Raw genomic sequence first — 12969 nt, forward strand, 5'->3', positions numbered from 1 at the left:
GTTAATGTGTGCCCCCCATATTTCCCACACATTTTCCTAAACAAACCAAAAAGAAAAAAGAAAGAAAGAAATAAGAAATCCTGTTCTGCAGCCGAACGAAGCGCGGGGATGCTGCACCTGCTGAAATCGCAGCAGACAGCAGCCCAGGCTGGCAATCAACATCAGTACCGGAGTTTGGACCACATGTGCGAGAGGGGTTTGCTCTGACATCACTCGCTGATATAGGGGAGCTTCCCTGCCGACAGTCGGCCAGTGAGGCGGAGGAGAGTGTAGAGGAGCGAGGCAAAACGGGCGATGTTCGCTGTACACATTGTCTCAATCGTCATCCGAGCGCCGAAGACCTCGTCCGCAAGCAAACCGGCGACGGTGGGACGCAGGAGGAGCGCCACTTTTTGCTCTCGCATCCATAGAGAGACTGATTGGAAGTGACGAAGCTACCGCAACCTCAGCCTCGCTCTCTTTCTGACTTAGCCTGACGGTCCCTCAGTTGCTATTCTCTCAACTCCTCTGTCCTCCACTGTGTGTTGCTCTCTCTAAACTCTGTCTCTTATCCTCCTTCTCTCTCTCTCTGCCTCTCTCTCTCTTTCTTTACACAGCTGTGTGTGAAAGTATGTGACGAGGGCTTGTGTGTTTGAACAGCATCCGGACGCAAGTTTTTTTGTTTTTTTTTTGCACCATCAAGGACTTAAGACCTGGAACCGTGAAGCTTTTACAGCTGCTCTGATGTTCGGATGTTCCGGCAAAGCCAGTCTTTAATTCCCCTTTCATCTTCGTAGTGGACTGAGGTCTTCATCACCTGCGCCGTTTAATGCTGGACCTTTGGTTAGTAGTAGAGCAAAGTGAATCCACTGGGGGACGGGGAGAAAAACAAGGACATGTCCGGATCACTGTGCATCAGACAGGAAGCGGTTAAGTCTTTTTGTCAAGGATCTGACCCCGCTTCAACCCACCATGGCTCCACGTCCATGATGGCCCCGACTCCCCCCTTCCTCTTTTCACTCCCACTCACCCCCTCTCGGCCCACACACTCTTCACCCCAGCTTTGTCTGACTTTGTCGCCGCTCTGGTCGCCACGGTCCGCCAGTGCCAAGCGGGTTGACTTAAGCCTGGTTTTTTTGATTTTTCCTCCAAGCCCGCTCGAGCCAACTTCCTGCCACAAGTTCACGTGACGCACAGCAGCAAACCTCTCAAAGTATTTTCTCTCTCCAACTCTCTCTCTCTCTCTCATTCAACAGACCTATTCAAAAATAATGAAGTCATGCTTTTTCTAACGGTTCCAGACGCTGATGTCATGAATGTCAGGCTCCTCTTAAAGTTTTTTTTTTTTTTTTTGGCTCACACAGTACAAGAGGGCATGAAATCCTCCGAACTGACACATGCTGTCTCAGATTCTGTTCTCCCAGCCCCCATCTGAACTACAGTTATTTTTTTGACTTAGCAACTTTTTTTTCTCTCTTTCATCTGGAACGGAAGGGGTTAACAGGCTGTGAATTCTTGATTGCCAACTCCCAGGATCGTATCTCCTGTAACTCAAATCAGGGCCATCTGCGCTGGGCGTATGCCTCCTTTCCCCCCTGGCCTACTGCACTCAAAGCCGCTCTGTGCTGTGGTTTGCCCAGCCCCGTCACATGACTTCTCTGAAAGTGCCCCCTCCCTCCTCCTCCCTCTTTATTTCCAGTAAACTGTTTGAAAGGAGGGGGGTGACTCACACTAAAACCAGCTTCCCTTTAACCACAGCTTGTTAAAGAATTTGTCAACGTGGACTCAGGGGTGCATTTCTCTCTCTCTCCCTCTCTCTCTGTGTGTGTGTGTGTGTGTGTGTGTGAGGTGTGGACAGATTTGATTGTGCTCTTCTTCCCTTTTCTTAATCCTTGAAAGGGGGACCGTAACGTCGGTTACGTCACGAGTTCTTAATCAGTCCACTTCCTGTAGAGGACGGAGCAGGCGCAGGCTTGTCAGGAGTTAATGAGATGAACTTTAAACGTTGTGTGTGTCCTCTGTGTGAAAGATTTTCATTGAGAAAAAAAACACACAGCGAGCGGAGCGGGGCGGGGGGAAAGTGCGTGGGTGTTGACTCGTGTATAGGCTGTGCATAGATTTTTCCCTGTCTCATGCTTACTTTTCCAAATAGAGAGCAGTGTTGTCACTGCCCTGCTTTTTGTCGGTGACTGGACTTTAATAAGTTAGTATCACATCATGTTTTTAAAGTGTTAAAAAATAAAAACATAAAAGACAAAGACCAACAGAGATTCACCGATCAGTCGCTTTCTGGCTAGCGATTTCCGATTTTCAGTCATTGATGTGTTAAAAGGATATTACATGATTATCCCCATTTATTCGTCATAGTGTGATATTGAACAGTTTTTTTTATTTATTATAACTTTACAATGTCTATTAAAGTACATGCTATTGTTTGATACTTTTGTTATCTGCAAATAGCTCAAAGTTCTCCATTGTCTTCAGATATTTGGAGACAATGGAGAACTTTGAGCTACTAATTATGAGTTTGTAAATTACAACATTGACTCTTCAAAATTTAATACTGTATATAGAAATTTGCTGAATGATACATGTATCATTCAGAAAACTGCATCCGAAAATAAATTTTTCGGATGCATTTAATGAACAGAAAAATATTTGACTTGCCAATCGCTGGTTAGCCTGAAAAATTGCCAGGACACTCTTAAAAAATAGATTTCTAAACTACGTTTTTTTATTTATCCTTGAAATATCTGCCCATTCCGAGCTCTGGTTGATTTGTGCATCTCCAGACAAAAGGTCAGTTTGAGAAAATTCATTTGGAGATTTCTGGTTCTGAGCCTATTAGCATATAGAGCATATCTGCTAATATAAAATATATTTACATTATGTTATATTTACATGTTATAATTTACGTGAGGACATTCCCATTCCTTCAGAATTTCTGAATAAACTGGAAAAAAAAGCTCTGTTGTGCCTGTTTTGTTTTGTTGTGTTTGTTTGTTTTTCCTCTGGTTGTTCATAATTTGAAATGTCTATCCTGAATCAATTCTGGTAAAAATCCTGGCCACCTGCCTATTTACTGGACCCTCTCTGTGCACCAAAGAGAATAAAAGCTTGAGGTGCAGCATTACTTGTATATTAATGATATCCTAATGTCTTTTCTTTTTTGTCCTTCTCTAATTCTCACTGGACCCCCATTTCTCCCCCCTTTTTAAAACTTCCTGGAGCCGCCCCTGGTTCCAGCTTTTCCATGACTCCTAATCTATTCAATATATGTGCTTGAATCAAAAGAAAACCGATGCGGGACATTACTTACCAATTACAATCTCAATTTTGCCTACTAAGGGTTAATTTATCAGGATACAGAAATAGCTCCTGGTCTGCGCTAAACAGCTAAAGGTGGGATCAAATCTTTACCGTTACACAGGATCATAGGTTCACAATGATTTTACGAAATGTAATTCCTCTTGATCATCAGGCTGCCGCTAACGGGGGCGGAGAACTGGGCTAGTGTTTGGGAGGACACGTTCCTGGCCAGGCGCCAGGGAAAAAACCGTGATTTTCCTTCAACCGCCAGCGGCAGAGCCGGGATGTCTGAATCCTAGCCATCCTAGATAGATGCCTCCATGGCCCAGAAATGCACAAAGGAGAGGGGATCCAAGTGTGCAGTTCAGCTGTAGTAAATCACAGTGTCACAAGTTGACACATACACTCACTAACGCTCTGTGGCCCCCTCCTCTTATCTCCTCTGGGACCCTTTGTTCAGACTGCAATGATACTTGCATGCTCTCTGACTATTTTTATGGTCTCTCGCTGCACGAGCCAAAAGTTCAACTGCAGCACCTAAATAACCAAAGTGTCACGATGTCTGAAAACAAAAGAAATGCGCTGTGATTGGTTCTGCAGGAGTCATCGTTGTCAGGTGTCCCCGACTCTGTCCTCAGCGGTTCGGCTGTAAAGCAGCCACGCACATTCCTTCCCTCCCTGCATCCCACCAGCTGAGCTGCTCACACACACACACACACACACCCACACACATACACACACACACCCCTACACATGCACATGGGGACTGGGTGAAATTAAAACTACTGGGTTGTCTGAGGAGAAACTTTCACGATTGGACAACAGTGGAGGCAGAAATTCAAATCGAGAACCAATCAGATTCTGTGTCTCCTTGCTCCCCCCACCACCTTATTAGGCCGCCTCTTGCGTCTCTCAGATTTCCTGTCTGCTGGGTTGCACCCCGCAAAGAATGTCATCAGCACCGAATTGGTTTTATTGACCATATAAGGCATGATAATGTTGCAAGCCTCCCGTCTGGACATCATGAAGCTAAGAGAAAAAATAAAAAAATCCACAAGAAAATCGGAGAGGCCTTGCTTTGTCTTTTATTAAAATTACTTAAAACAGTATTTTTTTTTTTTATTTAAATTGTGACTTTTTCAATCAAGAATAAATCTTTATTCTTTGGGAAACTAAACATGAAGGACAGCAAATAATCAGGTTTATTATATTCTATCAAAACAAATTTAAAACAAGCATTCATATATACTTGTATCAATGTTAAATGCAAAGCAAGGCCTTCTTATTGGTATAATTAATAAATGCATTTGCAGTGTCCATTTATGCACAAAAATCTTTTAGTTTGTATAGATAAAAATATCCTTCACAGAGATTTAAAACGATTAAATCAGATGCACAGTTCTTTAAATGTACGTTATTGTATAAAATCTGAATTTAATCATTCACATTTCTTAATTTTTCAGTTTATTTTTCTATTCCCTAAGAACAAAATCGACCTAAAGCTTTAAAACTTTTATGTTCTGTTTTTTACATTCCAGAACTTGTCTGGGTAAAATCAAGAAAATTAAGCAGAAAAAGAAAGGCATTTTCGTCTTTTATAAAGTAAATTAAAATATGTCTCTAAATAAAATATTGTTTATTTTAAAAAATTTGATATAATTAGCAAAATAATTAGTTTGATATCTCTTAAGAAAACCCCAAAAATCTTAATAAACAGTTCAATCTGATGCACATTTTTCTTTACTGTTAAATCTCTGATTTTCGCTTGTTCAAAAAAACATTTTCACATCACATTCAGGTCTGAACAATCGGAAGATTTGTTTTAAACATTTTTGAAAACAACATTTCTCAAACTGCATCTAGCAAAAGTATTTTATTAATCAGCAAAATTTGCATTTCAGTGGAAAAAAATCTTCAGTTTAGCAATAAGAAATCCATTCTGCCCTGAAGTAATTGTTTTCTCTTTACCTTCATATTGAAAGAAACATCCAAAAATCAGAGATTTCGTACATGCAGCGCTGCCTGGCACTCACAGTCTTCCCAGAAAAAAACAACAACAACAATTTAAATCCAAACAGGTTATATCTTCTCTTCCTGGAATATTCTGAATAAATCTGTGTCATTGGAGTGAAAAGAGGCCTTTATTATTCTGTCAGGAGCGATGGAGCAACAGCAGCGGAAAAGTCCTGGATTTCTGAGTCACAGGAATGACACAAGACTGCTGTCTTTCTCTCACATTGCCACTTAAAACAATTAATAAGGCACTAACATTGAGTTGCAGACATGCAATAACCAGCTAAATGTTTCTGCAGGCTATGAAAAATGTTGAGACATATTTTTTCTGTGATTTATTTAGAGAAGGAGACGGGTAAATCAGAGCATTTTAATGCCAACGTTAACATTTTTAAATCTGCATGATGGCTCTAACTTTAGTACAGAAACAAGTTTTGTCTTAAAATTCCCTTTTTGATAAATGTTTACGGTAAATATAATTATTTAATATCAAAAGAGTTGGTTTCGCAGCATCAGTACTTTCTCCGCAACATACACTCTTCTGTACCACTTGTTTTTTTGCTTGTATTTGTATAAAAGTGCATTAGCTAGACAGATTTAGATTTATATATATTTTATAAATCTATATTTGAATGCTAATTATTAAGAAGATTTTCTCTTCTGTAAAATAAAATCCTAAAACTTTAGGAAAAACCCTCAGGCTCAGATTTGGTGTTGCAGAATCTCTTAAAAGCATATTTAAAGTCCTAAATAATATGTTCTACTGAATATCAAATTTTTAATTTGATTTTTTTTCCTTGTTTTTGGTGCTCAAATTAAGTCATTTGTTGCAAACTTGTTCACAGGAGGAGCAAGAGTCTCCTGATGTTGCTGCTTTTCCTTTGCACGTAGTTTTACTGAAAGCATTTACAGCCCAAATATTTCTTTCACATTCCAATTGATTTTGACAGTAAAGGGATTTTTAGATTCCAAAACAAAATTCCAGTGTGCAAATAAAAATAAAAAACAACTTAATGCCGTGAAACGCTCGCACTGAGAGATGATGGAAAACCCCTAAAAGTTTATTTTTATATCCCCCTAATTTCTAAAAGTGTTTTTTTTTTTAAAAAGGCAGAAATCATTAGTTCCGATCATTCTGCAAAACAGGAATTAAAAAGCAACACTGCAGATTTGTTCACACCCTCCTTTCACATAAATCTGTTTATTGCTCTGCTACATAGTTTATAATTTACACACTTTATACCTGGATTGCCCAGTAAGTTGGGCAAATTTCTGTTTTTAGTTTGGTTCTATTTGATATGTTTGGGAGAGCTTGAGTAATAAAACTCGGAGACAATATTTTATTTGACAAAGATAAAACACCTTGCCGCATCATTTCAGGGGAAGAGGAAGAAATATTTCATTCCAACTTTCTGGGCGACAGAGGGTCACAAAAGAATTATGAAACTACATAACTGCTAGATTTGGTTAATGAGGCTTAGAGCAGCTGGATGAACAACACTGGTTCAAACTTATTTTCTGATGGACAGAGTTTTTTTTGTGATATTACATCAAGCATACAAACAGTTTGAAAAATTAAGCTTTTTTTCTTTAATCTCAGGCTGATGTGGATCAAATTGTGAAACAAAAACCAAGATTTTGTTAACCTATTCCCTGAAGAAAACTCTTTCCGTTTTATAAATTGAACAAATAATGTGATCTAAAATCCTAACACACCTTTCTTAGATTTTTAATTTTAATTTTTTATTTTTCAGGATTTTGGATCCCGAACGAAAGTAGCCATCCAGAAGCTCATCCAGAAGGTCGGCTTCTTTGGGATTTTAGCCTGCGCCTCTGTGAGTTAAAAAATAAATAAAAATTCACCTTTCTCTGACAGTCCAGCTGGCACAATTACACACGCTCTGTTTTAATCAGTGGAGCGCAGAAACGAAGCAAATCCAGCAAACAGAAATACTTCACTCTCAGTTGTTTTATTTCTTGTGCAGAACTGAAACAATTAGTCTAAAATCACACCTTCTCATCCCTCAGATCCCGAACCCGCTGTTCGACCTGGCCGGATTAACGTGCGGACATTTTCTGGTCCCCTTCTGGACATTTTTTGGTGCAACGCTGATTGGAAAGGCTGTGATCAAAATGCACATTCAGGTGAGCTTCTCCGTCTCTCCTGTAACTCCTCTAAAAGAAGGTTCTGGCATGTCTTCTTTTGGACTATTTCCTGTCTTTTATTTGTATTTAAATATATGTCCTTCATGCGGTCCTTTAACAGACAGCTGTGTTATGCAATGACTCACTGTCAGGCTCAGCATCTTTGCACTAGCAGCTGCTCCCAGGGAGGCCATTTTGTGAAGCAGAGGCAGGGCTGTCAACCATTTTGTAGCTGCAGCAGCAGACCCTGCGCACTGTACAGCAGAGAACTCACAGGAAAGTCTCCCAAAGCTGACTAAGAAACTACAGTTGGGAATTTTGGCATTACTAATGTTTCATCTAATCCTGGAAAATCCTCAATTTGCGTCCAGGAATTTGCAGTATGTCCGTGATTAGCGTCAGGAGCTTAGCGTTTTGTTTTCTAAGCAGACTCGGGGAATGTGCTCGTGGTGACGCACAGGAGGGGTTAAGCACAGGCACGCAGCGTCATCCCTCACCAAATTTAGTTTAACAAAAAAAAAAAAAAAAAAAAGAGGTGCAAATTTGCAGCAAGCACACGTTACGGGCAGATAAATGTGGCCTGCTGGTGGGAGGTGATGGAGAAAGAGAAGGAGAGAGGGACAGATGGGGTGAGGGGATCAGGGGGAGAGATACATGTGGGGCAAGCACAATCACACATACAGGACCAGATTTCACCCAGGGGTCCCTGGGGCCCCCCCACTGGTAGAGGTGTGTCCTTCTCTGTCTCTCGGAAAGAAATACTTGTCCCGGCTCTCCGGCATGCCTGGGGGCCCGGTCTGTCCTGTAGCTGCTCGGTCTAATTTACTTCAAACTCAACTTTTGCTTCCAATGAGAAATGTTCAGTCATTTACAGTGTGGGCAGAAAAGAAATAAAAAACCTACAGCAGAGCAGGTGACGCGCTCACTTCTAGGCCAAGAGGAAACAAAAGGGGATTTTGAGACTTTTTGTGTGTGTGCGTGCGTGTGTGTTTCTGTATACTCCAAAGCGTACGTTTGATCTTCGTACCTGTGCTTCAGGTGTGTCCTCACCCGTCTCCAAAGACTAAGGGGTTTTTCTTTTTGCTTTTTTTTTTTTTTTGTTTTTTATTTGCCACTGCTTCCGTCTTTTGTTGCTCTAAATGCGTGCTGCTGAATGGCTAACGTCACCAGCTTCGTGACGCGGCGGGTCACTTGAGGATCAGTGGTGATGTCACTGAAGTGCAGACTTTGGACCCCTGGGACAGGTGATTGTTCCTCGAGAGCACAAACTGCGAGGTGTGGCAGAGACAGAAGGAAAAGATGCTTCACTTGCACTATTCTTACTTGTTGTGTATATATGTGTGGTCAGAGCTGCTGGAACATGTCGAAAACAGCCAGGAGTTGATATCACCTGGTTAGATGGTGTGTGTGTGTGTATGTGTGTGTGAGGGCGCCGTGTGTGTCTTTTGTTGACATTATCAGTTAGCAGAATGTAGCGAGTCAAGACAATGTCATCACTTTCCGGGCAGACCAATTCTGGGGATCTTAGTCAGCTTTCCTGCCATCTTGCTGCCTCTTCCTCCTTCCTTTTGCCTTAGATGATGGATCGTGTGTCAGCGCTCGTTGGAGCTGCTGGTACATTACAAGAAAAGCCTAAATCAGTTCCTTTAATCAAGTGAATTACTGTATTTCTACACTGTGAAAGCAACCAGTCAGAAGAGTTAGTCAGTTGACTTTGTTTTAAAAACAATTATATGTTTAATTTAGATTAATTTGATCAGGAGTTTTAAGTAGAAATAGTGAGTTTAGCAGCTGAAAAACACTTATTCAACAGAATTAGTCAAGTTTTAGAATCGTGCATCACATGATTTAAATGCTCTAGGAAACGAGTTAATTGAGATTAACAAATTAGTAATCAATTAATTGCTAACTGGAGAATACAAACTCAAAAGAGGACATTTGGTGAAAGAACAAAAATTACTAATTTAGTCAAGTCGAGCATTTTGCAATTAAAAGAAACCTTCTTTGTCTGTAAATATCTTCAACCCAGAAGTTCTCTAGCAGGAGTTCAGCTTCCACTGGTACAGATTCTGTAAAAAAACAACAAAAGTCTCCTATTAAGCACCTTTTGTCATCTAATCACTAATCCGTCAATCCAAAAATTAATCATCATATCAACCCTTTATTAATAATTAATTAATTATTGTAAGTCAAGCAGAAAATGCCAAACTTTCCACATGTTGTTAAAAATGTTTTTTGAGCCGCAGATGCAGCCTTTGCTCCAAATTATTAAGAAAAACTAAAATAATGCTGTTATTGCATTTTAGGCAATAAAATGTTTATTTTCTTACTTAAAAATGAATTTAAATATGTTTTAATTGCATGTCTTAATGAATTTCAAATGTCCTATAAAATAGACTTAAATGGTTAAATAAAAAACTCAACAGAATGTGCATTGATTAATTGTCAGATTAATTGATTAGTAGAATAATCGTTTGTTGCAGCCCTAACAAAATTACAAACACCTTCTTTATTTCTACCCTGAAATCATCTGTCTTGTCCTCCATGTTTAAGAAAAAACAACAGATAGGAAATGGTCATAAACAGGCGAATATTTCCCTTTTCACAGCAAAGATGTCATTAACAGTTGACCAAACATCATCAGTTAAATCCTAGTCAAATTTAGTTTGATTTAAACAAAAATAATTTTACCTGCCGATATTTAACACCCCTGAAATTACTTTTTAAAGTGCGAGGAAGCCCAATAAATGACAACAAGTAACAGTGACCGTATTGTTTTATGTAGAAAATGTGTTCTCCTCGGTTCTGTTTGACCCACGGCCAGAAGCTTAACAGCCACACAAAGAGCGGGACAAGCATACGGCAATACATGGATGACCTGGATTACATGTTACATAAGCACTATAACAAAGAACTGATCAAAGTGCCCTGTCACATGAAATTAAAATGGCCACCCCAGCAAGCTGGCGCTGAGTGATGCGTAGCGGGATCATTGGTACCGAGCTCGCTGCCGTGGTTACCATACTTCTGTTTATTCACCTGCATCGCACTGTGTTGACTTTATCTGAGCTCAGCAATTCTGAATTCGACATATTTATTATTCCCCTTCATTGAGAGTTATTAAAACAAACTATCTGGCCAGTTTTTAGAGTTAATAAACATAATTATATCACTCAAAATGTATTTGCCTATAATTACCATTGATCTTCCGTTGTGTTGAGACGCACACGCGTTTGTGAGAAATACAAGAGCTCTGGTTCACATATAAGCAGTTTTTATAGCCTCTGGCTAGTCAACATATAAGATAACTTACAGTGATGGCAGCTGAATTATTTATCTGATATGTCCTGTTTGGGCAACATTGTATTTTCCTTGAACTTGACAAGAGTGAGTAGAATTTGACGGGGTTTCTTTTGTTTTTTTTATAAATTACTTAAAAGAGTTGTTCCAAAAACATCAACCTAACAATTTTTTCAATGTCATTTATGTAAAGATGCAAATAAAGGCAGAAATTCAGCAAAAACACCTTTAATGTCCTTTAAAAATGCATATTTCCTAAAAATAAAGGAGAATAATAGTGATATTGTTGCCGCTGAAGGATTTTAACAGAGTGCAATCTTCTTTTTTCATGTGTTGGGGGGCAATCACTATGTAAGTTTTCACTTTCTCTAAACTTTTGCATTCACTAAAAATAAGCACACCAAAGTTGAACATTTCTTAGCTTGGGCACTAATATACAAATGTTATTTTGCTTGCTGGCACTATGTTCTAAAAAAGGTCTATAAATGAGCAAAAACTAAAATAGTTCTTGGTTTTCTCACACAAGTATCAGACTTTCCAAAATGAGGCCAGTTATTGTGTGCATGTTCTAAACCCCCTGATTCCCCGACATGCCACCAAGCGAGTACGAGCCAAGATGGCCGCTACAATCTCCAGTTGGCTCTTCTCCCCTGCTGTCTCGGTGACTAAACAGCAATCAAGCCGGACAGGAACCCAATCCAGACCCCCTCTGAAGCTGTGACACATCTCCTTTGATTCCTCCACTCCTCTGTCCTTGTGTTCTTTACACACACACACACACACCCTCTCTTGAAGTTCTGCTGACAGCCTCTTTGAAACGCTGACCCAGTGCGTTGTGTTGGCGATGTGTCACGCAGTCAAGGCCTTTCATTTCTTGCCCTGCGTGACCAAATTTCTTGCCGGCTTTCACCAAAACCAATTTAGCCTAACAAGGCCTGGGTTTGGGCATGATGATGCGTCTCATGGTGGTGGTTGAGGAGTGATTGGGGGTGGATGAGCGGGGCTGTTATTACCGGTCAAACTATGATGCACACACAGCGCCTTGTTCAACACCCCAGCAGCGACCCTTATGGCTCAGTAACTGACTCGTTCCTTCTCTGTGTTTTTCTTTGTCATACAGAAACTGTTTGTGATCATCACCTTCAGCAAGCACATTGTGGAGCAGATGGTCTCTCTCATTGGGTGAGTAAGCCTTATTGCGTGTGTGTGTGTGTTGGCGGTTGTGTGTGTGTTTGCAATCCAGAAGCATCCCATACGACGGGCGGAAATGTCAAATCAAAGTGTTGGAGCAGAGCTAGAAAGTTCAGGTGACCCCTGGTTGGTCGCTCAGGTCATCAGTTGGTTGTTTCATGAACTCTTCTTGGTCTTTCAGAGATTTGTCACATTTTCTTCCCCTTTTGAGCTCTTGCTCCTCTCAGTTGGATGATTAATGACTTGGATTTTTCCGCTGGATGACTATGAGCATGAACATGTCCTAGCTCCTTCGCAGGGCAAGATGGCCTCTTGTCGATCACCAAAAACACGTTGTCTTCTTTACCACGCACATTGCACCCCTCTTGTGCAACGTACTGCAGTCACATGTCGTAGGTCAGACAGATCAAATCAAGAGGTGTGGAGAGCATCTGGCATCCAGGTGAGAGGTGTGGAGTGTTTCTGCAGCAGCGTTTTTTGAAGCTTGTGAGTTTTTGAAAAAATAAATACATCTGCAGTGGAATGCTTATGGAGGGAGATATGGACTTAATATTTTATCACAATATTTTGTGGTACTATTGTGATTTTTGTTCTATTGTGACTATTATTACTTCTTCTTTTAGGTAACTATATGGCTGTCACTGCATGGCACAACAATCAAAGCCCCACAAATACCAATAGTTCTCTTGAAAAATACTCCTACTTGTAATACGCTTCTTTAGGACACCAGTCACCTAACCAAGGGGGGGTTGCATCGCCAGTCTTCACACAATAACTACATTTAATCATATTGTCAAGTTTCTTAGTACATATATTTTCTCTCATTTAAAAAGCTCATTTAATAATCCCAACAATATAGACAGGTTTGGAGGGGTTTAAGCACCATTAATTGGAATTTATCACAGCAATAAAAAAAGTAAATCTTATTATGACAAGAAATGTATAATGATAAATGACAAACGATACAATACACCAGTAGAATATGCTATATTAGTGGGCATTGTCTATCTTTTCCTCCAGAAGATACCATTA

At 40.1% G+C, this 12969-nt stretch overlaps 1 protein-coding gene across 4 annotated transcripts in view; it reads left to right on the forward strand.

Moving 5' to 3' along the window:
- Nucleotides 1-12969, forward strand: part of LOC114152879 (vacuole membrane protein 1) — a 77009-nt gene that overhangs the window by 38559 nt on the left and 25481 nt on the right. For all 4 annotated transcript variants that reach the window (XM_028031004.1, XM_028031003.1, XM_028031002.1 and 1 more), the window contains 3 exons: nt 7056-7136; nt 7330-7446; nt 11867-11928. In XM_028031004.1, coding sequence (XP_027886805.1) covers nt 7056-7136; nt 7330-7446; nt 11867-11928 — 260 coding nt within the window. The remainder of the gene's footprint in view (nt 1-7055; nt 7137-7329; nt 7447-11866; nt 11929-12969) is intronic.

This window comes from Xiphophorus couchianus, chromosome 11 (genome assembly GCF_001444195.1).
Source record: "Xiphophorus couchianus chromosome 11, X_couchianus-1.0, whole genome shotgun sequence".
Taxonomy (NCBI): domain Eukaryota; kingdom Metazoa; phylum Chordata; class Actinopteri; order Cyprinodontiformes; family Poeciliidae; genus Xiphophorus; species Xiphophorus couchianus.